A 23,808-nucleotide genomic window follows, 5' to 3' on the forward strand; every position below is an offset into this window, starting at 1 on the left:
CAATTTCCGTACCCCAATATTACTCTCCAGTCAACCGACTAACATTGCTAAGGTACCTAACCGATGAGTGTTGACAGCAGGTTCTCGGGCCTGCTGTCAACACCGAGGGCCGAGGGAAGTCCGTGTATAAAGGTGGTGGTGCACAGCGGCTTTCAGATGCCCCATCCTGTGCTCGATACCATCGCGTTCCTGATGTCTACCCCACATATTGCCATAATTGGCGCCGGCCCATGCGGGCTCACGCTCGCGCAGCTTCTCGAGCGCAAAGGAATCGCAAACTACATCGTCTACGAGCGAGATGACAGCCCTAACTCCAATCGTGCGGGGGGCAGCCTAGACATTCATCCCGAAACAGGCCAACGCGCCCTTCGAGAGGCCGGTTTATTCGACAAGTTCAAGGAGTGTGCGAGGTATGCCGACACTGCCTTTGCACTGGGCGACAAAAATGGCAACAGGATATTCCAAATGGGCGAAGGACGTGACGCCCCGGAGATCGACCGCGCCGAACTCCGCAAAATTCTGCTCGATGCCGTGCCCGAGGGCAAGATCAGGTGGGGGCATATTTTGAAAGAAGTGACGTTTGGAGATGATGGAAGGCCCCGGTTACGCTTTGAAAATGGGACAGTTTTGTCTGGGGTCAAGCTTGTTGTTGGAGCCGATGGGGCATGGAGCAAGGTGCGGCGGGTGGTAAGAAATCCCAGTCTCCTATCTAGTACCTATATACGACACTGACTACCTTACCTTCGTCGCCTAGATCACGAAAGCTACACCCCAGTTCGCTGGAAAAGCCTATCTCGAAGGAAGGATCCGCCGTGACAACCCACTCTACAAAACCATGACTGGGGAATTTGGCCCTGGAATGTACCTGGCCATCGGTGACAAAAAGATCACCATCACACAGAGGCAAGGCGACGGTTCCTACCGCATCTATTTTGGATTCCAAACTCCGGAGTATTTCTTCCGCACGCTCGACCTCCAAAACGTTGAAGGAATTCGCGAGATGTTGCTTTCTTCCAAGTATTATGGAGACTGGGCAGAGGGAACCAAAGACCTCATCCGCCACGCAACCGACTTCTGGGCTTGGTCGCTATACACATTGTCGAAAGAGGACCTGAGCTGGAAGTCAGTCTCAGGAGCAACCCTCTGCGGCGACGCTGCTCATGTGACCGTCCCGAATGGAGAGGGGGTCAATCTCGCAATGGCGGACGCGTTGGAGTTAGCCACCAGCATTGCACAGCACGGGGTCGAAGAACTAAATGAAGCGGTTGCAGAATACGAGAAAGGCATGCTCGGGCGTGGTGCTGAAACGATTGCTCAGGGGGAGATGATGACCGAAGCAATGTTTGTGGAACGACCAGAGATCTTTGTCCAAAAGTTTGGCCCGATCATGGGACTGAATAATTGAGCCGGTCAAGAAGGGCAGGTAAGGTAGGTAGGTACCTTAGGTAGTAGGTAGAGCTATTAGTCATCCGTAGACAACATGGATGATGATGTTTGTTCATGATTTCGAATCGGGTCTTCGTTCCTCCGGTTGAGGGTACATTCATTGCGTTCAATTCTTCCCCTGGTCTTCCCTACCTATTTTTTTTTTTTTTTTGGAGAGGTCCCGCATCGCCACTTCGCGTGGGTCTTGGCAATCCGGTGATGGTCTCACGCGTTCGGGATGGGCCGACCTGAAAGATGGCTAACAATATTGATGACATTGCTGTTGGCACAGGGTCTCCCATCGCATCTCCTTAAAACAGATGACATCATTCCACCTAATGGCGGATAAAAAAGTCCCGGAGCAGTGGATACTGCCGGGCCGCTCCACATGCTAGCGCCCACGAAGTGGAACATCACCAGTTCTTCACTTCTTCGAAACCGGGGTGGTGAATCTTGGCTCAGGGTCGATTTCAAAGCAAAGTGGGTCTTTTCGACGAGTTTCGGTCTGAAGTTTGGGTATAAAAAGACTTTGCTGATGGTCAAGAATTATGTTGTAATTAACTAAGTTGAGACAAATCCCAACAACACTGGCAGCATGACACTCCTAGATATCGTCGTTGAGCCTGCACCGGGGCTCTCATACTTTACCCCCGCTCAGAACCCCCCAGCGGGAACCGCCCAAGATCCTCAAACAAGTGGCAAGCCTGTCCCAAAGCTCTTCCAGCCCCTTACCATCCGGGGAGTAACATTCCAGAACCGTTTGGGAGTATGTATTTCCTTATCCAGTCGTTATCTCTATCACCTATGATTAACACCATCCCCAGCTTGCGCCATTATGCCAGTACTCGGCCCAAGATGGACACATGACTGACTACCATATTGCTCATCTTGGTGGCATCGCCCAACGCGGCCCTGGCATGATGATGATCGAAGCCACCTCGGTCTCCCCCGAAGGCCGCATCACTCCACAGGATGTTGGCTTGTGGAAGGACTCCCAGATTGGGCCCATGAAGCGCGTCATCGACTTTGTTCACAGCCAAAACATTAAGATTGGCGTTCAGATTGCCCACGCCGGCCGCAAGGCGTCCACAGTTCCTCCTTGGCTCATGAACCAGGGGATTGTTGCGACTGCCAAGGTGGGAGGATGGCCAGACGGCGTCATCAGCCCCTCAGATGTTGCCTTCAACGAGCATTACTGCCAGGCAAAGGCCATGAGTAAGGGCGATATCGAGCAATTCAAGAAGAACTGGGTGGCTGCCGTCAAGAGGGCCATGGCTGCTGGGGCGGATTTCGTCGAGATCCACAACGCCCACGGGTACTTGCTGAGCTCTTTCCTTAGCCCACATGCGAACAGAAGAACCGACGAATATGGCGGCAGCTTTGAGAACCGCATCAGACTCAGCCTGGAAATTGCCAAGCTCACAAGAGAGGCAGTGGGCGAGAACACACCCGTCCTCCTCCGTGTCTCTGCTACCGACTGGGTCGAGGAGACTTTGCCGGAGGAGAGCTGGACAGCCGAGGACACGGTCAAGTTTGCCCAGGCCCTTGCTGCTCAGGGATGCGTTGATTTGATCGACATTTCTTCGGGTGGTGTCCACCCAGCTCAAAAGATTGTATCAGGCCCCGCATTCCAGGCGCCATTTGCCGTGGCCGTCAAGAAGGCCGTCGGCGACAAGATGCTTGTGGCCACTGTTGGCTCCATCACCAATGGAAGACAGGCAAACAAGCTCTTGGAGGAGGATGGACTTGACGTTGCGCTCGTCGGTCGCGGTTTCCAGAAGGACCCTGGTCTGACGTGGACTTTCGCCCAACATGTCGACACAGAGATCGCCATGGCCAGTCAGATTAGATGGGGTTTCACCAAGCGTGGCGGGTCGGCCTATATTGATCCATCAGCATACAAGCAGAGTATCTTTGAGTAAGAAGAAGACCTCCAACACAAAGGGCAAGATAACACAAATTTACTGGTCAGCATAATCACGCGGGTAGCGGTTGATGCTTCTGATGAAAAAGAGTACATTTTCCAAGAAGTTATTTTGAAGCTTTAACCCAAATGTACCCCTGAGCTCCCTGTGCTGTGTTGAAGCCCTGGAAGGCCTTTAAATGCCCGTCAAAGCCAGTGTTGAATGCCTACCTACCTGCCCGGCTCCAGTGTATCATGGTTCCCAACCATAACTCCACAACAAATCATAACGACTAACTACATGTCTATACCTTATACCGGGACCAGAAAGCCATCAAAGTACCCCCCGATCTTCTCCGCCTCATGCGGAAACGCAGTCACCCCAACCCACAGATCAGGTCTGATGACCACCACGCCCCCCTTGGTATGGTTAGCCCCATATGTCGTGTGCGCATCTTCGTCAGGTTGCCTGTCATCAAACACCACCTTTGCTCCAAGCTTATGCGTTAGATCATCAAGCAGAGCGTCATCGCCCGCCTCAAATGGCATGCGTTTCACCACCACCGTCAAGGTAAACCTGTCTTGGCCACCATAACGAGTCCAGAAACCAGTCTTGCTTGAGAGCACAGATGACAACTTTGCTATGTTGTTGCGGACCTGCTCTCCCCTAAATGAGGAGCCGAAGACCAGGATGTGGAATTTCGGTGGTCCCTCGAACAGGTCGTAGAGATACCCGGTCTGGTTATCAGAAAAACAGAGACGGGGGTTGGGCGCCCTGACGCCGTTGTTGACCTTGACCGGGGCCGGTGAAGAGAGGAGGGGGGCGGTTTGGGGAGCAATGGGAGATGTTGCGTAAGGGCAATCGACACCCAGGAGGAACTGCCCATGAGCTTGGAAGAACTTGGCGAGGAAGTTCAAGGCATCTTCTTGTGTTCGTGGAGGAGAATCTGCTGACGCAGAAGTAGATTCGACGTGGAGGTGGACTTGCTTGCTGTCGCCGTTGGCGTCACTGCTGTGGCCGTTGACTCCGTTGGTGTGCCCGCTGGTGTGCCCGTTGGTGTGCCCGTTGGTTTGGTGGCCGCTTGCCTTAGAGCTTGATCCGAGCGCGTCAAAGTTGCGAAGGTTGGGCACAGGCATGGCTGAACCGGTGACAAAGCGAAGGTATGCTCCCGAAACCTCAATTACACGAACTGCGTGCTCTCTTCGCTCCAGGCTGTATGTTGGAAGAAGAGCCTGTGGATCAGCAAGGTTTTTGGCGGCGAGACCCAGCTTCCATGCGAGGTTTGCTGCATCGAGAATGGATGCATTCAGCCCAAATGCACCCATGACGCTATGGACGTGACTGTTGCATGGTCAATCTTTGTATGGATAGGTAGTAGGCACTTGGTAAGAGATCACTCACGCTGCATCACCGACCAGGTGGACTCGGTTGTCATGGGACGAATAAGAACGAGCCACTCGCTCAGAGACTGTAAAGTTTTCATGTTGTCAGTCCCCATAGACAGCTAGGGGCAGTTGAGACCAAGACCTACTCTTCCAGATGGCAAACCAACTAAGTGGTGCTGCAAACTTCAGCTTGTACGGGGCAAAAATTCTGTTGGCTTGTTCCAAAACTTCTTCAGGGGTGACGGTCTCAATCTCGACGCGTCCGCCAGCCTCTGCAAATGATGCGTCACTTTGCTGCCTTGCAGCTGCGATGGGCCCGGTCTGCGAAACATCCAGCTGGGTGTACAATCTTGGCCAGGCGTTAGCTCATAGACCTTAACTTTCCCTCGATTGAATCATAAGAGCGTACCTGATATACCCATCTTCTCTTGGGATAATAACACAGCCTCCATGCTTGGAACTGATTACCGACCTGTTTCTGAGGTGTCAGCGCCCATCACGATGCGTGTACTAGGAGCCAACAACAAGGCATACCCGAATACCCAGGCGTGGGGGTAGTCAGTTTCAAAAACGCAGTCCATAATACCCCAGTAAATATCTGTGCTGACACCATCAAACGGAATGCTCAAGCTCTTCCGGATGGAACTCGCAGCACCATCGCTTCCAACCAAGTATTTTGCGCGCACAATGTCCTCCTGTCCTGTCCGCTCATTCTTAACCGTAGCTCTGACCGGATATTCACCTTGGCTCTCTACCGTGTACTTGGACAGGATTCGTTCTCGCTCAACCAAGGACTTGTGCCTGGCCAAATCCCGGATAAAGATTCGTTCGATCTGACCCTGTGTGATGATATGCAATCCTCGATAGCGCGAATCACACTGATGAGAACGGTTGAACAGTAGCTTCTTGCCATCAAGATAGATGGCTGTTCGTTCAATCAGTGGTCCTTCCTCGGCAATCTCGGAAGCAAGCCCCCAAGTAGCTACTGTCTCCAGAAATCGTGGTTGGACACCATCGGCGCGTCCGGCGATCAAGGGGGTAGGTGCTTTGTCTGAGGTGGTGTTAGAAAGACTTGATGCACAAGCACGCCATGTAGGACTAACCGATGATGCGGAACGAGACTCCTTGTCTTGCTAGGCTGAGTGCCACCTCTAGTCCGCTGGGGCCAGCTTCGTCGCTGTTAGTTACCTGTTTTTGTGATACGGTGTTGGCGTGGAAAGGCTTACCGCCGACAATGAGGACATCGACCTCGTCTGACGGTTTCCACCAGTCAGGCGTTCCATGGGGGTTGTTAGTCCCGTCAAACAAAGTGGGCCATGTTCGAATGACATTGATTCCGACCCGGTTGTGTGCCGTGGAAGTCAGAAGCTCCTTGGATGGCGGCGTGACGAATGAGTGAGGATCATCATCCTGTTCATCGTTCTTCCAGACCCACGGTGTTGCAGATGCGTGAATGGGCTTCTTGAACCCGTTTTCCCAGGTGTGAGGTGGAAGTGCGCGAGCCATTGTGTCGATCTTGGCAGGATAAAATGATGTGAGTAAAGGTAAAGCGAGGCACGAGTGCTAGGTAGGTATTGACAATAAAACTTCTTATTTCACATACATCTGATTCCGGTCACTTCGGGGCTGGATCGGCCCGTTGACGATCGGCAAAGGTCCGGGTGCACCAACTCCGGTCCTCGCCGTCGACCCCCATGGACCGGAATGCTTGGCTTTGTAAAATCCGACAAGTCAGGACCCAGTGCCGACACGGGAGTCGTCATGATGGTATCTGTGTTCAAGTTTAAATAAAGACTGGTTCTGAGCCCTACCCCTTCCCTTTGATCTTGAACAATTTCGATTCAGACTCGTTCACAACTTCCATCATGGCGATCACGCAAGCAAACATTGACCCCACCTCTCAAACCCTCTTGCAATTGTCTTCCCTGATTCAGAAGACAATTAATTCTTATATCTCCCATCGCCAGTCCACCATCGTTTCCTCCACCACCGAAGATGGTCTTGGTATCCCTTCGCGCCCCATGTTTGATGCTCAACGGACACTCTTGGCGGCGGCAGGAAAACTCACGGAGCTTGTTTCGAGTCCTCAGACACGTCTGATTGAGGTTGCTAATCAGTACTTCGAGGCACGGGCTCTGCACGTTGTCGCCGACAAGCGCATCCCCGATATCCTGGCCAAGCGCGAGAAAGGCGTTTCCGTCACCGAGTTGAGCCAAGAGGTGGGCATCGAGGCGCGAAAGTTGTCCAGACTCCTTCGCTGTCTCTGCTCCATCCACATTTTCAACGAAATCGAGGAAGATGTTTTTGCCAATAACGACATCTCCCGAGCTCTGGTTGGGAACGAGCCACTCAGGGCTTACATTATGCTCTTGTAAGTGATGCGCTGCCTTTCATCTGCAACCGCTGACTAACACGACCGCAACAAGTGGCTTGGATTTGTATACTGCTTCCGACCACCTGCCTCGCTATCTTTCGGACCCCGAAAAAGGCCCTTCGTACGCGGTTGAGGTCACCCCGTGGCAGGATGCTGTTAACACCGACAAGCCCCGTTGGGACTGGCTTGAGGAGAAAGCCAAGGCTGGTGATCTCAAAGCCCTCTGTGAGAACGGAACCAACGGTGCCACCAGCTCTTATCCTGGCTCTTTCGGCAACACTCTGCAAGAAGGCCTCGCCTCTGTTGCCGCCAGTGGTAAGACAAATGGTGAAGCAGCCAATACTTTGGTGGCGAGACCAGAGCATGCCATTTTCGGGCTGGCCATGCTGGGTGGTGGCAGAGTCTATGGCAAAGCTCACCTGTTTGGTAAGATGAGCATAATCATGTCAAATTTACAGTCAAGTCAGCCAAAACTAACCTTTTGTGTTAGATTTCCCTTGGGGTGAACTGGGCGACGCCACTGTTGTCGACGTCGGCGGTGGGGTTGGTACGTGCACCCCTCGACCCCCTGGCCCCTTTCGAGGCCCATCTCTCGCAATCAAGGCAGCTAACATGAAAGTCAAACAGGCTCTTTCAGTATGGAGCTTTCTCGCCTTTACCCGAACCTCAACTTCGTTGTCCAAGACCGCGCTCCAGTCCTCCAGCAAGCCGAAACTGAGGTCTGGCCAAAGGAGCACCCCAAAGCTTTGCAATCGGGCAAGGTCAAGTTCTGGCCTCACAACATGTTTGAGCCCAACCCAGTGAAGGGGGCAGATGTGTACTGGTTGCGGTACATCATGCACGATTGGTCCGATGATTATTGCGTGCAGATCTTGAGTGCTATCAAGCCGGCTATGGGACCGCACAGCCGAATTCTCATCTGGTGAGATTTTCCTCTTCTTGAAACATCAGTAGTTAAAAGGTATAGCAGCTAATGTCTGGTAACAGCGATCAAGTAATGAATACCACTTTTGGCTCGGCCGAGATCGAACCAGCGCCGGCACCCTTGCCAGCCAACTGGGGGTATTACACACGGTACTCCCACCAGCGCGATTTGGCCATGTTGTCAATCATCAATGGCATCGAGAGAAAGCCAGCTGAGTTCAAGGACATTATCGAGCGCGCTGGTCTCAAACTGCGCAAGATTTGGGATTGTAGAAGCCAGGTTGGTTTGGTTGAGGTGGTGTTGCCTGATTCTCAGCTTGCATAAATGGTCTCCCTCTCATTGTAAAGTCTTTTAGTCGTTGGGTTTAGGATGTGTAGAGGAAGATGGCAACTCATAAGGGATGGAATATGCGTTGGATGAAACCAAGGATTTCACATCTTGAGATGGGCCGGTATTTGCGCAATATTGATTAGAATGGACTCGCATTATGAACCTCGGACTGGTTTAATTTCAGGCTCCAACGCGATATGGCAACACGCAGCCCCGCTTGTGCTCCGAATGGAGTAACAAATCGATTTGCGGTTCAATCGAAATCCGAGGCTAAGGTGATCCTACAAGCCGAAACAACAAGCACTTCATCCCCCAACGGGCAATCCACAATCCGATGGTGTGGCTGCTTGATTAACAAGGAAGATCTGTTTGGTGTTGGTATCTCTGTGGGATATTCGCCTATCTGTAGTGATAGTGGTCAGATTTCTGGTGTATTCTTCAGACGACAGCAGCTATAAAACTCTCTCCAATTCCCTCCATATACCGTAAAAAGGGATCAGTCTGAGCACCACACTTTTCCAACATTATCTCACATTACACTCTCCCTTGAAGTTTTCAATACCATCATGGTCAAAACTACAAGCATTCTGTCTCTTACTGTGGTCGCCGCCTTTCGGCTCCCGGGGGCTGACGGTAAGCCCTGCCCTCCTTTGGGCGCGGTTCTACCCCCCCCAAGGCGACCTAGCAAAGATTCAGTCGTCGCGGAAGCCGTCAAGAGTCTTGAAGCTGTATTCGCGAGCATGACATCCCGTTACAACACATCAGCTGTCTCCATCGGTGTTCGATCAATTCACGAAGATGTTCCGTTGGTCGACCTTCATTACACACCTCCGATCAAGAACAAGAATGGCACAGAGGAGGTTACGGCTGACACTGTCTATCGTATTGGCAGTTGTACCAAGCTCTTCACTGTCCTTTCTCTGCTCCAGCAGACCAAGATCCGGTGGGACGAACCCGTTACGAGATACCTTCCCGAGCTTGAAGAGAATCAAGTCTATGGAACAGAGATTGAGGCAGTACAGTGGCAACATGTTACTATTGGTGCATTAGCATCTCATGTTTCGGGAATTGGAAGGGACCTTGCTTTTGATCTGGCAAACTTTCCTTCCTTTCCAGCTGAGAAGATGGGGCTTCCGCCATTACAAGAGAAAACGAGAGCGCGGCACTGCTCTGGGCTGGGGAACACGACAGCCTGTGAAGAAGAGGGTGAGAGGCTTTCTGGTGGTGGGATGTATTGCGAGTGCTAATAACCAGCTACCTAGACGTCCTCAAGAACATGCCGCGCCGGCATCCTCAATACGCCCCTTACACCGCACCGCTGTACTCCAACGTTGGGATCACATTGCTTGGACTCGTTGTCGAGAAAGCCGCAGGCCAGAGCCTGGATCAACTTCTCAGAGAAAAGATTCTTCTTCCAGCAGGCATGGAAAAGACGTCTCTGAACGAGCCACCAGCTCCAGACAAGGAGGGGTTTATCCCAGCTGATGACCCAACCTGGTTCACCAAGACCGGCACTTTTGCCTCGTACGTTCTCTTCTCCTCTTCCGCTTTCATTCCGAGGGGACGTTTCATTGTCTAAACTGATAAAATTCATCTAGATCTGGCGGCATGTACTCTTCCACCCGCGACATGCTGTCGTTCGGTGCGGCGATCCTCTCCAACAGACTCTTGTCCCCCCTCGCCACGCGAAAGTGGCTGTCTCCAACCACCTTCACATCCTCTCGCGGCCATGTGCTGGGAGCGCCATGGGAAATCCAGCGTGCAGACCGACTCGTGCCAGATGGAAGAGTTGTAGACATCTATACCAAGGCTGGTGATCTTGGACTATACCACACCATGTTCGCTCTTGTTCCAGACTACGATATTGTCGTCAACGTTATGACTGCTGGCAAAGAGGTCACCGATGAATTCTTTGTTCAGTCACATGTCATCTCACAGACGCTGAAGGCAATTATCCCGGCACTAGACGCGGTCACAAAGCAAGAGGCTAAGAAAAACCTTGCGGGTATCTACCAGGACAAGGAGAGCGATTCTATGGTGGAGTTGGAAGTCGATGATGGTCCAGGTCTGGCGATCAAAGAGTGGACGGTGAAGGGCTTCAATGTATTGGGAAACTTTACTTTCTACAATATTGCCGCCAGTGGGAGAACGCTGCCTGGGATCGCGAGGTTGTATCCTTCGAGTCTCAAGGCGGGTAGCCAAAAGTCGTGGAGAATGGTGTTTGATCAGGTAGATGATGAGAGAGGTGAGCCCTTTGATGAGGAAGCTGTCTACCCTGACGCCCGGTGCGTGAATTGGGGTACCATGGATAGGTTTACTTATGACTTTGCGGGGTTGGAGGAATTTGTCATGACGGTTGGGAAAGATGGTGCGGCAAAATCGCTGAGTCCGGTGGGCTTCGGGGTTTCACTCGCCAAACAGTGGTACATGTAAACCATTTCATTGTCAGAGGTTTTCACAACTGAGCGGTCAATAGGGTAGCGTAATTTAATGTTTCAGTCCATGACATCTTTCTCCTTCAACAAATGATTCATTCAGCGCTGCGCAACTACGAATAAACATTAGGTACATAGGTAGCTACCTGGCAAAAGAAAGAAAAAATGAATGTGATAGTAGGAATCTGTGGGCATATAGCAACGGACCAAGATCAGTAGCATTCAAACACGTGACAGCGCAGAAGTGTCATGTCCAATCCTGTTGTTGTTCACGGACGACCTCCAAATCCACGGGCGCCAAAACCCCCGCCATATCCTCCATACCCTCCGTATCCTCCATAACCGCCATATCCTCCATATCCCCCAATGCCACGCACTCCAAACCCATATCCTCCATAACCACCATAGCCATATCCAGGGTACCCGATTCCCCGGACGCCAAATCCGCCATATCCATATCCTCCAGGATACCCAAGTCCATAGCTGAGGTAAGGGATAGCGGTTGGTCCAATAGGTCCCGGGGGTCCCGGGGGTCCGACGACGCCCACCCCGGGAGCGCCCACTGGCCCAGGGGGTCCAGGGATGCCAGGACCGCCGGGAGGACCAACAGGACCAGGAGCACCAGGTAGACCAGGAGGACCGACCGGACCGGGACCGCCAGGGAGACCGGGAGGACCGACGGGACCGGGACCGCCAGGAAGGCCAGGAGGACCTACTGGACCGGGACCGCCCGGAGGACCTACTGGACCGGGACCGCCAGGCATTCCAGGAGGTCCTGGTGGTCCTGGTGGTCCTGGTGGTCCAGGAACGACAACCTCCCCACACGTGGTGCACGGACTGCTCTGAATAACTTCTGGAACGGCGGCGACTTGGACACCACCGCACCCGCTACCTGTGCAGCCACCACATCCGCCACCACCGCATCGTTCTTCGAGAAGAGCCCGCTCTTCTATAGTAGCTCCCTCCTCATTAGGAGCGCGTTGTTCCAGATGTTCCAGATAAGCGTTTTGTTGTTCCAAGGCAGAACGATCCTCAACAGGAAGTGGTGCTGGGACCGCCAGGGCCAGAGGGAGAGCCCATGCTAAAAGGAGGAATGTATTGGGTCTCATTTCTTGTTATATTTGTTGTTATGAGATGTTGTTCTTTTCGTTCGTTTGCAGTGAGAGGAGCTTAGGAAAAAGCAGTGTGGGTGCCAGCGGTGCGGTGTGATGATGCAGCCGGCTGCGATAGAAATTGGAGTGGACAAGAAAACAGTTGAAGATTGAAATATAAGAAAATCCAGCCGTGAATGATGGTGAGGGGGCTTTTGCCAGCAAAAGTGCAAGTTGGAAATTGTTTGCTGGGCGTGACAAAGTTCGAGGAGAAGCATGAAGGCATGAGCAATGTTAAGTACTGCCACCTATTCAATATCTCCCCCAGAACCTTGCATGCAATTGGATGCATGCTCTCATCAGCCAGATCCCTTTACACAAGCATCAGCATCATCTGATATCATTTCAAGCGTCATGAAAAGTTTTTGACCAAACGCAATGCAGACGGGCGAAATGATCGTTGTGCACAGCGTGTCGAACCGCAGGTTACATGACGGGTGACCATGCTTGCAAATCTCAACAGTTGCTATTCTCGCACTGCGGTATGGTCTCTCTCGTCTTGCAGTCAGGCGGCACTCTGACGTTCCGCACAGATATATGTGATGCGAATTGCGTTGGCCTACAGGCACATGGGCTCGTAAACGACTGCAGCTGGTTTCTGGTTTCTGAGCACCCAAAGCGTAGGCCGTGCTAAGCCTGCAAGACATGCAATGCATAACATTGGCTGAACTTTTCCATCCACTCTGATGTAAATCTCGATTTCTTCAAGAGATGAACATGAAATAGACTTTTGTCGTCCCAGCATTGAATGGGGGTTAAACGAACCTGTGGCTTTGGTTGAAGTTGCTTAGGTAGGTACCTTACTTTAGACCCCTGGACCCCTAATTCCCTGAATCCCTACACCCACCTCACAAAGCCGAAATAAAGTGAAATAGGATTTTGTGGTTCCATATATCCCTATCCAACACCAGAAGGTGCCTAGATACTCTTCTTGACATCCAAACAGGGCCACATCATTGGTAGCTCCCCTTGCCAGCCTGGCACCCGCCCTTTTCATGTTTGTCGTCAAAATGTTGTAGAATCACGAAACTTACACTACATGAGAGATAGAGCAGGCAGGTGGCCCATCGCTTGGGGAGCATCTATCATCTGATGCCCGGATCACTTCATCCGAGTCCTGGACCAGAAGGTGCATTTGGCTCATCTGTAGGACAATCTATCCCAGATAGTGCCACGGCATTGGGCCCAGGCCGTTACAGCAGTCGTCGCACATATAACACGCGGGATTAATGCCGGGTATGCGGCCATGTGCTACTCACTCTATGTAGAGCTGTTGATTTGTGGGCAACTGCCGGGCTTGGCGGCGGATAGATAGATTACCTGCCCTTTCTGGCCCATGACGCCAAATGACCCTGTGATATCGTGTAGACGGAAACACGCGGTGAACTACCTATGCTTGCCTTGGTAGGTACTCGAGTTCCTGCAATGTTCCCAGGTATAAGAATGCCAAGAGGAGACCACATGGTTGCCCCCATGAGCTTCTCCTTGGCTACATCGATCCAGCTGGGCTACATCAATCTCTGAGCTGTCACGTCAAGCTGGTTGCTGTACCACGAAGTCTTGTGACTGCTATAAATTTTTCCTGGCGCCCAGTGTATACCTTATACGTCCTTATCATCACCACATTTGTCGCACACACGGACGGGACGCACACCACGCGCGATGCTGACACCAAAGAAGACACTTGCTGTCATGGCAATCTTTGCTGCCATCGCGGCAGCGAAGGAGCTTCCGGTGAATCTGGAGCTCAAGGCCGAGCTCTATGACAGTGGTATCCGCCACGAGCAAATCATGGCTCTCAAAAATGTCAGTTTCTGTCCTTATCAATAAATACGAACATCCCCTAACACAAGTCTAAGCGTGTCTGGAGTGAGTTCGAAGCCCAAGGTGCCTACGACTCCCGCCAATACAAAAAGTTTTCCGTCAAAAAGGCCAGCGACTTCTACGCCTGCACCAACGGCTTTGCGACCTACATCCCCAACGACTCACGTTACAGGTTCAGGTGCAAAGAGCTCGACTTATACGACTTCAAGACCCATGCCGAGCTAGGGAGCACTCAAGGTAGGGGGGCCGGATCATGGGGTTGGACCTCCCCTGACGGAAGAGAATTCGTCGCCATTGCCCAGCTGGACGGGACCTCGTTTGCCGAGGTGACCAAGCAAGGCAAGCTGGTGTACCTTGGTCGTCTCCCACAATACACCACTGCTGAACCGTCTTTGTGGAGAGAAATCAAGGGGTACAAGAGTTACATTGTTATTGGTAGCGAGGCGGAGAAACACGGAGTCCAGATATTCGACTTGGCCAAGTTGCTGACCGTTGACCCGGCGAGTCCCGTGGTCTTCTCCAACCAGAAGGACCTGGCAGGATGGTGGGGAGATGCCTTGCCTATTGGGCGATCGCATAATGTCTTGACCAACGAGGAGCTGAACTACGGTGTGGCTGTGGGATTCCAGCCCAGGAACTCGACATACAAGGCAGGGTTGTTGTTCTTCGACCTGACGGACCCTGCAAACCCAACCACACTTGGTGGGTCTGGTGCGGACGGCTATGTGCACGATGCCCAGTGCTTGGTGTATCGTGGTCCGGATGAGAAGCATGTTGGCAAAGATATCTGCTATGGGTATAATGAGGATGCGTTGACGATGTGAGTGTTTTGCCAAGTCTCGCACGGTTGGGAGGATCCTGACAGATCACTAGCTACGACGTAACCGACAAGAAGAACATCACCATCATATCCACCACCTCCTACGAAGGCGCCAGCTATACCCACCAGGGATGGGTTTTGGACACCCAGTGGCAACAATATATCATTGCTGACGATGAATACGACGAAGTCGACGCACGCGGTCCTGCACGTGAAGGCTACCCCGTCTCGTACATCTGGGACATCAGCTCGCTCGAGAAACCGAAGCAGACGGGACACTACAAGCATCTGAGAAAGGGAATCGACCATAACCAGTTTGTCAGAGATGGCTTCTCGTACCAGAGCAATTACGCCCTTGGCATCAGCGTGCTGGATTTAAGGTCTGTGCCAAGAGATCCCACCGGAAAAGGAATCAAGGAGGTGGCATATTTTGACACATACCCGGAGGACGATCACCTTCCCGGTGGTGGAAATGTCACATTCACTGGCACCTGGAGCCACTACCCGTTCTTGCCTAGCGGGTTCATTGTCATCAACACCATGGACCGTGGTGCATTTGTAGTGAAGAAGTCCAAGGGAGCGGCGTGGTAAAAGGTTTTGGTAGGTGTTGTTTGGTTAATAGAAAAATCTTCTATCAGGGATATGCTGGAAGAACATGGTGAATATCTAGATGGCACAGATGGATTCATGAGGTACAAGTTGTAAATTGCTAGCCAGTGTCTTGTCCCAAAGTTGTACCTGTTACATAACTACCCACTCTACCCTCCATGCTGTTCTCTTTTATCACCCCCCCTTCTCTTCGCTTTCCCGCCGAGATAAAGTCAAACGTCCAACGCCATCCAACTCCCTCGACCCAGTCATCTCAGACAACATCCCGGGACAACAACCCCCTAAGCCCAAGTCGATCGCTTGCAACACCGGTTTGCACCTTTGGAAAACCACGCGACCGTCATCCACATGCTCCGTCCAATGTTCCTGTAACAGCTGTTCAAGTCGCCGCTTGGTTTTCCGCTGCCACCGCAGCCGGTAACCGAGTACCCATTTCCATAGCGCGGTCCCGCGGAGCACGGGTCGTTTTGGAAGCCACGGTCGGACACGGCGATAATATGCCAGTCGTGGGCGATGGTGCTGGTTGGTTCTTGTGGCTCCTGTGTTGAGGGTAAAGATTGCAGTAAAATGACTCGGGACGTAATGAAGGCTCTCTAGTGCTTGGACATGGAGGTGAGAGCAAGTCTAGAGGGAAGGTTGACCGCTTACATACATGTACCACTCAGGCCATTGACTTGCATGTCTGGCATCTTGACAATTCCGTCGGCTGCAAAGCCGTGCTATCAAGACCGAACCGACAAGGTCCACCCAAATATGAGGCAAGTATGCAGAATTGGGGCTGAGGCACATCGATTTCTTCTCGCTTGTTCCAGGATTCAAAATGGTGAGCTCGGTTGTATTACGCAACTTAGGTATGCTGGGAGCCGCGTAAGTATCATTCCAAATCACCTCTAAAAGTGAGAATGCTCCCAGATTGAGAGAGTATATCAACTTGGTACCTATTGCCGGAAATCGCTCCGTAGAATAACATCAACGTAAGCAATAGCCTCCTCTTTGAGTAGTGCTGACAGCTTCCTCTGATGGCCTAGCCCTGGTCCTCGCTGTGTGAGCTGAATAGGCTGTTAGAACACAAGTAGGTGGTTGGATCATGACAAGGCCTGTACCCACCATGTTAGATGAGGTTATTGCGGTTGCCTGATGTAGTTGTGCTTGCCTTGCCAGGGAACCGCAATTGCATCAAAACATGTCCGAGCGATATCTTCATCACTCGCAGCAAGACTATAATGAGATGGCTGATGAGCATTGCTATATCGGCACTGTGTTATTTTTTTCTTCCATCCATATCCTGTCATTTAGTCATTGACCATCCCAGCCCAGTTGAGTTTCTTTTACATGAAGCTGTTAATAATCGTCACAACCGTCGTGTACACCATCCCCACCAAGCCCAGTACCACCATGGCAAGATCTCCAAGTTTGGCAGCCTTGGTTTCGGCCGCCCCCTTGTAGTGAAGCCAGGCTGGGTAGACGTAGACGAGCGGAACGCAAGCCGCACTCCCGATAAGGGCGACAAACTTGTCAAGATTTCCTGTTCCCAGCATCGAGATGACTCCACAAAGGCAAACCATGGCGAAGCGGAACCCATTCTTGATCCACTTTGTCTTCAAACTCTTCTTGCCTGACTTGCGTCCAAAGATCTTGGTTTCGAGGATTCTGAGCGCGGGAAACAGCTGAACCGGCGTGCCGACCAGGATGGCAACCGAGTACAGGAACTGAATCGCGTTGACAAGCTTTGAATCTTGGGGAAAGTTGTTGATGATTTCGATCTGAGTGTCCAGACCAAAGGTGGCATAGCACAGGGCGCCGACGCTTGTGAAAACGATAGTGATGATCAACATCACAACGCCCAGCAACCACTCGAACTTTTCCGGCCTGGCCATGCTCGACTGAATGGGCAAAATCAGGCCGATCCCTTCAAATGTGAAAATGGCCGACCCAATCATCATGGTGTACCTATCCGGGTTGAACATGACCACACCCTTGTCCATCCCTCCCATATCCACCAAACTCGTGATATCATGCCAATAAATGTAGGTAACCCCAACCAGGATACACGCGTCCGCCAGCAATGCCGCAGGTCCCAGTTTGGAAATATTCCTGATCCAACTCAAAGGTACCAGAATCACCAACTGCAGCGCGATTAGTCCAGCCGTTGTGAAGCTCCGACTATCCTTCATCACCGCCTCGAAGAATGTCAACAAATTCTCCGCCACAAACACAATGCCCGCGCATACAAACCCCAACTGGCTCAGCGCGATACTCGCCAAAATCAGGCCCCTCATCCTGCCCCCGGCAACGGCATACCCAATCTCGCCGTAGCCCCCCCTATACCTCTCCTTCAGCTCCAGTAGCAGGTGAAACGCCCACATCGAAATCGCCGACACACCCACCATGGCCAAGCTGCTAAATAGCAAGCCACCATTGCTAAAGGCCTTGGGCAAGAACATGATCCCCGTCCCGACAAACGCCTTGAGCAGTGTAAAAAAAGTCTTGGTCATGCCGGCTCCCTCCCTCCCTTCTGCCTCCTCTTCTCTTTCACGTTGCCTTTGCCGCTCCCTCGTCGTTGTCAAAAGCGGCCTCCTCTCCCCATCTTCATCTTCCGACTCGGACTCCACCGCCTCTTCGTCGCTGTCCTCCAAGTCCTCGCCCGCAAAGTGCCCGTACAAATTCAAAAACTCGACAAAGTTTCGCGTGATCGGCATTCGGGCAGCATAGAAGTCATTTGGTTTGCCATTTCTTCTTTTCTGGAGGAGATAGGCCCGGCGGAACCCACCCGGCGCTAACTGGTCGCCCACGCTGAGGCCTTCCTCGGCGGCGAGGGAGCGGCGGTATTCTCGCGGGTTGTGAAAAGTGTTTGCGCGCCGGTGTACCGAGCCGGATCTGATCTGAGAGGTACCACCGGGACCGCCTTCGGATGCGGCGAGGCGGAAAAGCTCACGGTGGATGTCGCCGCCTTGGAGTTTGAGGGAGGATTCGGCGGCGGTCGAGTGGTTTTTTGTCGTGCTGGCGGTGCTGTTGGAGCGAGAGGTGGTGGCCAAGGCCGGTTTGGACTTGGGCGCGGGGAGGGTAGCGTCGAATTCGGCAGTGAAGCCGGCCGGCAGATGCTCTGCCACGACCTGGGCTTGCACATCGGCCTCGGGGAGAAGGTGCTCTCTGTTGGACTTTGCCGACGAGGACGATGTCGAGCGGTGATTGCCGGCCGAGGAGACAGAAGCGGTACGGTTTACGGACATGGTGACGTCTCGGTCATTCGGTCGTTATTTGGTCGTTCGCATATCGTCGCGGAGGCCCGCTCTGTGGTACTTTTGGTTGCCAGGTTGAACAGAGGCAAAAAAACCGAACCATTCTCAAGAAGGCGGGCACGTGGCGGGTACCTACGGCTCACAGCACGGCATGCAAAACAAACGACAGGGATCTGGTGGTCTCCAACTTCAATGATGTCACCAAAAGATGTTCGAGAAGCCCGCCACAGGTCCACGTGCCCAACATTGCCCCCTATAGGTTTCAGATTAGGTATCAGCAAAATATTGGGTAAAGTAGTACACTATGTACCTGAATCGCCAGGGGCGCTATTCTTCATTGGTATCACAATCGGACTGCGTGTGGCGCTGCCCTGATTTATTTTCCCCCTTTTCCAGCGTTGGTAGGGTGTGGACTAAGTTGCACAGTGTTGCCGTTCCCCCCCCCCCTATCCAGTAGCTCGATTTATCCGTCGCGTAGTTTTCGGGTATCACCGTACAAGATCACTGCTGTTGCACAAGCTTCTGAATGGCCTCAATCTGCGCCAGCACCGAGGAGCTGCTCGTGCCACCATACGTGTTCCTTCTCTCAACACTCTTCTCAAAGTCGAATACATCAGCAACGTCAGCCTCGAACAAGGGCGAGATCTGCTTGAAGTCGTCGAGGGGAAGCTTGGAGATGGCCACGCCAGCCTCCTCACCCCTGCGGACGATGGCACCGGCGATGTGGTGAGTCTGTCTGAAAGGCACACCCTTGCGGACGAGGTAGTCAGCCACATCGGTGGCGAGCATGTCGTCGGTGAGGGCAGCCTTCATCTTTTCAGGGTAGACCTTGAGGGTGGCAAGCACGCCCTGCATGATCCGCAGGCATGTGGAAACGGTCTTGATGCAGTCAATCATGGGCTCGACAGATTCCTGGAGATCCTTGTTATAAGAGGTGGGAAGAGACTTGAGGGAGGCAAGGAAACCGGAAGCCTAGTGTGGTCGCATCAGTATTCTTCTTGGGATGAAAACCAGTTGGAAAAGCTTACCTGTCCCATAACTCTGCCAGCCTTACCACGGATGAGCTCCAAGCTGTCGGGGTTCTTCTTCTGAGGCATCAGACTGCTGCCAGTGCTGTAGGCATCGGCGACTTGAACAAAGCCAAACTCGGCCGTGGAGAAGAGGATCAGATCCTCGCTGAGGCGGGAGAGATGGGCCATCAACAAACTCGCCCATTGGAGAATGTCCACGACGAAGTCTCGGTCGGCGACACAGGCCAAGCTGTTTGGGTGGACAGAGGCGAAGCCGAGGTCCTTGGCCATGAACTCACGGTCAATGCCAAAGGGGTTGCCGGCGAGGGCACCGACACCCAGAGGGCAGGCAGATGTCCTCTCCTGCACACCCTTCAGGCGGTTGAGATCGCCAATGAGGAAGGTGGCGTGTGACAGGAGCCAGTGGGAGAAGCGCACTGGTTGGGCGCGCTGGAGATGAGTGTATCCTGGCATCAGGACGGGGAGGTACTCCTTGGCCTGCGCGGCCGTGGTCGCGAGGACATCCTTGAGGATAGCAGCAAGCTGGTCGAGCTGTTCGCCAGCCCAGAGACGCATGTCAACACCGACCTGCTCGTTTCGGGAGCGGCCAGTGTGCAGCTTGCCAGCAGCCTTGCCAATGATCTCGCCCAGGCGGCGCTCATTGGCCGTGTGGATATCCTCGTCTGACTTGACATCGATAACGAACTTGCCCTCGGCCCACTCCTTCTCGACCTGCTGGAGGCCGTTGACGATTTCGCCGAGCTCCTCGTCGGAGAGGATGTTGAGCTTGTGGAGGGCCTTGGCGTAGGTGATGGAGCCGTGGATATCGGCCTTGTAGAGCACCCTGTCAAAGGAAAGGGACTCGTTGAACTGGAACATCAAGTCGTCGATGGCCTCTATTTGTTCGAGTGGTGTTAAGCACGCAAACAACACAATGGCGAGACAATGACAGGTCAATGGGCTTACCGGTAAATCTGCCACCCCAGAGGAGCGTAGGGGTCTGTGTGGGAGCCATGGTGTGCGCTGTGTGTTGTCTGGTGATGTTGTTCGTAACTGGAGCTCTTTGTCGCAAATAAATCGTCGCACCAGGAACCTGAAAGCTGGAATGATTCACACCTGGAAAAATGCGGTGGGGTCTGCCCCGAGCGATAAGCACTGATCGCGGGGAACAACCCACAGCGCATGCAGCTAGGCGTCTGCGCTCCACGTGATGATAAGGCAAGGCAGTAAGCCGCGATGTGAGCGTTGCACTGCAACCTAATCTCGCTGGGCTTCTTGGGAAGTTGGAGTTGTGATGCTGAAATCTTGTTGTTTGTTCGGGATTTCCCTTGGACCTACGGAACTCTTATCGCAGCTTTGTCGTCGAGCTGAGCTCATCGCCATGTCCACTGATGAGCTAGGGGCAGCTCGAGCGTCACTTGCTTGGCAGACTGTCCGTGGGGGCACTGGGAATTGCTGGTCCTGACATCCCGTGACCGGTCTAAGTCAAAAATGAATCCCAAGGGTATTTATAATCTAAAACAGCATCCGTATCACCTCATCTGTGTTGTTTCTCAGACTGCCGTGGTTCCATCCCGACTTGCCCACGACCATCACACATCCCTTGACAGCTTCCACCGTTCGCTTGGACAGTTCAAAGTCAACAGCCAGGTCATCTTGATACGCCATTGCTCTGACCGGCACTGTGTTCTCCTTCAACCGGTTCAAGTCGTACAATGGCTCCCAATCTGCCTTGCTCGCTACCAAATCATTTGCATACCTGAACTCCTCGGGCATCAAACAGGGGAGCACCATCTCACCCGAAAAGTAGAGCCTCTGGCCTTCCGCAGCATGTTTCCCCTGAAGCCACCCCTTGTATTCCCGATGCCTCTTCCCAACCCTCTGGGCCGACCACTCCGACGCCGTATCTCCATTACTGCAATAAATCGCCTCGTGCAAGACTCCGTACAACGGCCTTGAATGCAGCTTGAACCCCTCCAGCTTTGAAAACTCTTTCAAGATTTCCTGCGACGGGACGATCGCATTATTCCTCACCAACTCTCCATGCAGCTGGCCCACAAAGTCATGCACCGCCTCCAGCCCAGAGTCGCCTCCGATGAACTTCCTCCCCAAGGTCAGAAACGTCTGAGCTGTCAGCTTTCTCTTCGATCCATCCGGCAATTCATACGCTGCCCCCCTCGACAAAAGAGTGTTGTATACCTCCCTCACCAAGACTTCATCTTCAGGGTAACGCTGGTAGTACCTCTGATTCGACCTCCTCATCCCGCTATACAACGCCTCATAAACCTCGTCCGGACTCCCAATCGTCACCGGCGCCAGTCCGGCCGTCAAATACACCTCTGCCAGCGACCCAGGGAGAAACGACAGGTAGGTCAATGCCACCCAACCGCCGTATGACTGTCCCATCAAGGTCCATTTTAACCCATCTCCGCCATTGCCGTTCGTGGATGAGAACGGGTATAGGTGCTCTTCTAGACACAACCTCACGGCTTCTAGGTCCCTCACAATATTGTCTTGCCGAAACAACGATAAATAACCGGCCGCCCCAGCAAAATCCCTCCTGTCATTGTAGGTCTTGACAGTCGCGCTGTCAATCTTGCTACTCTGCCCTGTGCCCCTATAGTCGGCGTACAGAACGACATACCCCTTCTCAATCAACATCCTGTTCAACGCTGGCGATCGATCATGCGGGTTCTTATCCCCTGGTCCGCCGCAAAGGAACACCAAAATAGGACTGGCACGACACGCAGGGACCCAGCTGTCGAATCTGTCCCGCTCGTGGGTGTCGTATACGAGCTCAGCGTGAATATTGATTTGCCGGCCCGAGGGCTTGTGGTGCTCAAGCGGGACGGTAAAGTGGACAGTCCTGATTTTGAACTCCTTATCCGGATTCACACAGGGGCGTGGGAACTGGACGATAGAGGCGGGTCGAATGTTTCTCCATGACGGGCGATTTCCCTCGGCTTCTGCTCCAATGTAGGGCATTGCCAACCGTGGTTCAAGTTTCGTCCCTGGCTCAATGCTGTCAGAAAGGGAAATCCCCGAGTCACTATAATCGTCAGGGGACAATGGCGCCTTGATTAGAGAAAGCGAATGCTTTATCTGATAGTCCTCTTCGGACTGGGAGCTGCCGCCGTCAGAAAGAATGTCGACGCTGCTACCGCTGTATTCCGGATTCAAACTGGGCGACGGTGAAGGTGATGATGTAAACGGCTCGTTTGGTGTAAGTGTCGGCCTCCACCACCTCCAACGGACCTTATAACGTCCCCTTCTGCCTTCCTTATTTACCATCCTCTTGCCCAGATCTTTGTCTGATTCCTCCTCGTGTGGTGAATTCCTGTGGAAGTTCATGGTGATGGTCAAAGAAGTGAGTCCCCAAACTCGGTATATAGTGGGGATTCCAACTCTAGTAGCGGGTTGTTGGTAATAAAGGTAGACGAATCGAATAATGCGGGTTTGGTTAACAAAGAGTGTTGGTCAACAGGTGTATGTACTCTAGGAGGGTCAAATGTCAAAAAGATGCTCGAGTTGGACTTGGTGCTCCCAAATAACACCACAAAAGTACCAACTATCACATGGGGTGAACAAGGTCAAACGACACCATCGTGACGATGGCTTCTGGTGTCGTCTTGTACTCTCAGCCTCGAGCCTTGTATCACCACTTTTTGCCCCGAGGGGAAGTTCTCTCGTTGGCGCTACCTCACCGTGCATTGTGCCGTTGTTGCGAGGATGGTGGTAAGACGGCGGCTAGCACCACTCACGCACCCACACCCACACCCCTACCTAGCTGACGACCCCGGGGTTGAGTGGGATGGGTGGATGGGACCATCCACATCACCAACTTCGAGGCAGGGGCTCCATTTCTTTTGGCCCGATTCAACAGCACGGAACAGACTGGGGGACCGGGGTGGACCCAACTGTCGGGACGCCTCTGCCTCCCGTGTTCGGGTGTTCGTGGTGGGATACCGGGTAAGCCGGGGTTTAGCATGTATACTAGATGTCTAATAAACTCTGGGCTCGTTCCGGGACCCAATGCGATGGAAACGGTTGCATCGGCGCACTTTACACAGACACCGGCCCTTTTTTTAGCCGTTGGCCCGTGGCTTTTCCTTTGTTTCATTCATAGCGCCCTCGGCCCCAATATCCAAGCCATCACATCTCACATTGGCCCTGACAGACAATTGCCGAGGTCTTCATGGGAAGAAAATGGGGGAGGGTGGGATAATCATGGCCTTGTTCTGGTGTGGGAGGTGTACAATGGACCAAACAAATAAGCCAGATGGGATTGGTACTGGCTTCGAGTGGGACTCGAAAAAAGCTGGCACAAGAGTTGCCGGACGGGAAAGATGCATGCGGTCATGCTAGTACAGGCGGTGG

General features: G+C 52.8%; 11 protein-coding genes across 11 annotated transcripts; 6 read left to right on the forward strand and 5 right to left on the reverse strand.

The window, feature by feature from the left end:
- Positions 1–1,556, forward strand: QC761_400050 (uncharacterized protein). The gene is made up of 2 exons (XM_062878286.1): positions 1–687; positions 755–1,556. The coding sequence occupies exons 1-2, from the start codon at positions 64–66 to the stop codon at positions 1,403–1,405; spliced, it is 1,275 nt and encodes a 424-aa protein (XP_062731690.1). The 5' UTR covers positions 1–63; the 3' UTR covers positions 1,406–1,556.
- A 206-nt stretch (positions 1,557–1,762) lies between these two features.
- On the forward strand, positions 1,763–3,443 carry OYE32_2 (NADH-dependent flavin oxidoreductase). The gene is made up of 2 exons (XM_062878287.1): positions 1,763–2,191; positions 2,250–3,443. The coding sequence occupies exons 1-2, from the start codon at positions 2,021–2,023 to the stop codon at positions 3,345–3,347; spliced, it is 1,269 nt and encodes a 422-aa protein (XP_062731691.1). The 5' UTR covers positions 1,763–2,020; the 3' UTR covers positions 3,348–3,443.
- QC761_400070 (uncharacterized protein) lies at positions 3,390–6,345 on the reverse strand. Its single transcript, XM_062878288.1, has 7 exons — positions 5,941–6,345; positions 5,818–5,883; positions 5,249–5,765; positions 5,124–5,186; positions 4,861–5,063; positions 4,731–4,797; positions 3,390–4,670 (listed from the first exon to the last, which is right to left on the reverse strand). The coding sequence occupies exons 1-7, from the start codon at positions 6,218–6,220 to the stop codon at positions 3,641–3,643; spliced, it is 2,226 nt and encodes a 741-aa protein (XP_062731692.1). The 5' UTR covers positions 6,221–6,345; the 3' UTR covers positions 3,390–3,640.
- Positions 6,346–6,452: 107 nt separating this feature from the next.
- QC761_400080 (uncharacterized protein) lies at positions 6,453–8,521 on the forward strand. The gene is made up of 5 exons (XM_062878289.1): positions 6,453–7,085; positions 7,141–7,514; positions 7,579–7,635; positions 7,716–8,010; positions 8,076–8,521. The coding sequence occupies exons 1-5, from the start codon at positions 6,580–6,582 to the stop codon at positions 8,335–8,337; spliced, it is 1,494 nt and encodes a 497-aa protein (XP_062731693.1). The 5' UTR covers positions 6,453–6,579; the 3' UTR covers positions 8,338–8,521.
- Positions 8,522–8,909: 388 nt separating this feature from the next.
- QC761_400090 (uncharacterized protein) lies at positions 8,910–9,590 on the forward strand (the record flags this gene model as incomplete). Its single annotated transcript, XM_062878290.1, has 1 exon — positions 8,910–9,590. One exon carries the CDS (start codon positions 8,910–8,912, stop codon positions 9,588–9,590), a length of 681 nt encoding a protein of 226 aa, XP_062731694.1.
- Positions 9,591–9,951: 361 nt separating this feature from the next.
- Positions 9,952–10,776, forward strand: QC761_400100 (uncharacterized protein; the record flags this gene model as incomplete). Its single annotated transcript, XM_062878291.1, has 1 exon — positions 9,952–10,776. The coding sequence occupies one exon, from the start codon at positions 9,952–9,954 to the stop codon at positions 10,774–10,776; it is 825 nt and encodes a 274-aa protein (XP_062731695.1).
- Positions 10,777–11,047: 271 nt separating this feature from the next.
- Positions 11,048–11,887, reverse strand: QC761_400105 (uncharacterized protein; the record flags this gene model as incomplete). Its single annotated transcript, XM_062878292.1, has 1 exon — positions 11,048–11,887. One exon carries the CDS (start codon positions 11,885–11,887, stop codon positions 11,048–11,050), a length of 840 nt encoding a protein of 279 aa, XP_062731696.1.
- A 1,472-nt stretch (positions 11,888–13,359) lies between these two features.
- Positions 13,360–15,164, forward strand: QC761_400110 (uncharacterized protein; the record flags this gene model as incomplete). Its single annotated transcript, XM_062878293.1, has 3 exons — positions 13,360–13,735; positions 13,789–14,573; positions 14,627–15,164. The coding sequence occupies exons 1-3, from the start codon at positions 13,592–13,594 to the stop codon at positions 15,162–15,164; spliced, it is 1,467 nt and encodes a 488-aa protein (XP_062731697.1). The 5' UTR covers positions 13,360–13,591.
- A 1,346-nt stretch (positions 15,165–16,510) lies between these two features.
- On the reverse strand, positions 16,511–18,412 carry QC761_400120 (uncharacterized protein; the record flags this gene model as incomplete). The annotated part of the gene is made up of 1 exon (XM_062878294.1): positions 16,511–18,412. One exon carries the CDS (start codon positions 18,410–18,412, stop codon positions 16,511–16,513), a length of 1,902 nt encoding a protein of 633 aa, XP_062731698.1.
- Positions 18,413–18,890: 478 nt separating this feature from the next.
- On the reverse strand, positions 18,891–20,542 carry ARG4 (argininosuccinate lyase). Its single transcript, XM_062878295.1, has 3 exons — positions 20,398–20,542; positions 19,450–20,327; positions 18,891–19,393 (listed from the first exon to the last, which is right to left on the reverse strand). The coding sequence occupies exons 1-3, from the start codon at positions 20,444–20,446 to the stop codon at positions 18,923–18,925; spliced, it is 1,398 nt and encodes a 465-aa protein (XP_062731699.1). The 5' UTR covers positions 20,447–20,542; the 3' UTR covers positions 18,891–18,922.
- Positions 20,543–20,946: 404 nt separating this feature from the next.
- Positions 20,947–22,782, reverse strand: QC761_400140 (uncharacterized protein; the record flags this gene model as incomplete). Its single annotated transcript, XM_062878296.1, has 1 exon — positions 20,947–22,782. The coding sequence occupies one exon, from the start codon at positions 22,780–22,782 to the stop codon at positions 20,947–20,949; it is 1,836 nt and encodes a 611-aa protein (XP_062731700.1).
- Between the last annotated feature and the right edge of the window lie 1,026 nt (positions 22,783–23,808).

Source organism: Podospora bellae-mahoneyi, chromosome 4 (assembly GCF_035222275.1).
Source record: "Podospora bellae-mahoneyi strain CBS 112042 chromosome 4, whole genome shotgun sequence".
Taxonomy (NCBI): domain Eukaryota; kingdom Fungi; phylum Ascomycota; class Sordariomycetes; order Sordariales; family Podosporaceae; genus Podospora; species Podospora bellae-mahoneyi.

Excerpts from the sequence above, each read along its gene's own strand:
- QC761_400070 (XM_062878288.1), bottom strand. The coding sequence starts at position 6,220 with ATGGCTCGCGCACTTCCACCTCACACCTGGGAAAACGGGTTCAAGAAG. Across the intron at positions 5,766-5,817 it reads AGTCTCGTTCCGCATCATCG|ACAAAGCACCTACCCCCTTG; the intron begins GTTAGTCCTACA and ends ACACCACCTCAG. Across the intron at positions 4,671-4,730 it reads CACCTGGTCGGTGATGCAGC|TCACGTCCATAGCGTCATGG; the intron begins GTGAGTGATCTC and ends ACCATGCAACAG.
- QC761_400080 (XM_062878289.1), top strand. The coding sequence starts at position 6,580 with ATGGCGATCACGCAAGCAAACATTGACCCCACCTCTCAAACCCTCTTG. Across the intron at positions 7,515-7,578 it reads TGGCAAAGCTCACCTGTTTG|ATTTCCCTTGGGGTGAACTG; the intron begins GTAAGATGAGCA and ends CTTTTGTGTTAG. Across the intron at positions 8,011-8,075 it reads CACAGCCGAATTCTCATCTG|CGATCAAGTAATGAATACCA; the intron begins GTGAGATTTTCC and ends GTCTGGTAACAG.
- ARG4 (XM_062878295.1), bottom strand. The coding sequence starts at position 20,446 with ATGGCTCCCACACAGACCCCTACGCTCCTCTGGGGTGGCAGATTTACC. Across the intron at positions 20,328-20,397 it reads CTGGGGTGGCAGATTTACCG|AGGCCATCGACGACTTGATG; the intron begins GTAAGCCCATTG and ends TCGAACAAATAG. Across the intron at positions 19,394-19,449 it reads CTGGCAGAGTTATGGGACAG|GCTTCCGGTTTCCTTGCCTC; the intron begins GTAAGCTTTTCC and ends CGACCACACTAG.
- QC761_400050 (XM_062878286.1), top strand. The coding sequence starts at position 64 with ATGAGTGTTGACAGCAGGTTCTCGGGCCTGCTGTCAACACCGAGGGCC. Across the intron at positions 688-754 it reads GGAGCAAGGTGCGGCGGGTG|ATCACGAAAGCTACACCCCA; the intron begins GTAAGAAATCCC and ends TTCGTCGCCTAG.
- OYE32_2 (XM_062878287.1), top strand. The coding sequence starts at position 2,021 with ATGACACTCCTAGATATCGTCGTTGAGCCTGCACCGGGGCTCTCATAC. Across the intron at positions 2,192-2,249 it reads CATTCCAGAACCGTTTGGGA|CTTGCGCCATTATGCCAGTA; the intron begins GTATGTATTTCC and ends CACCATCCCCAG.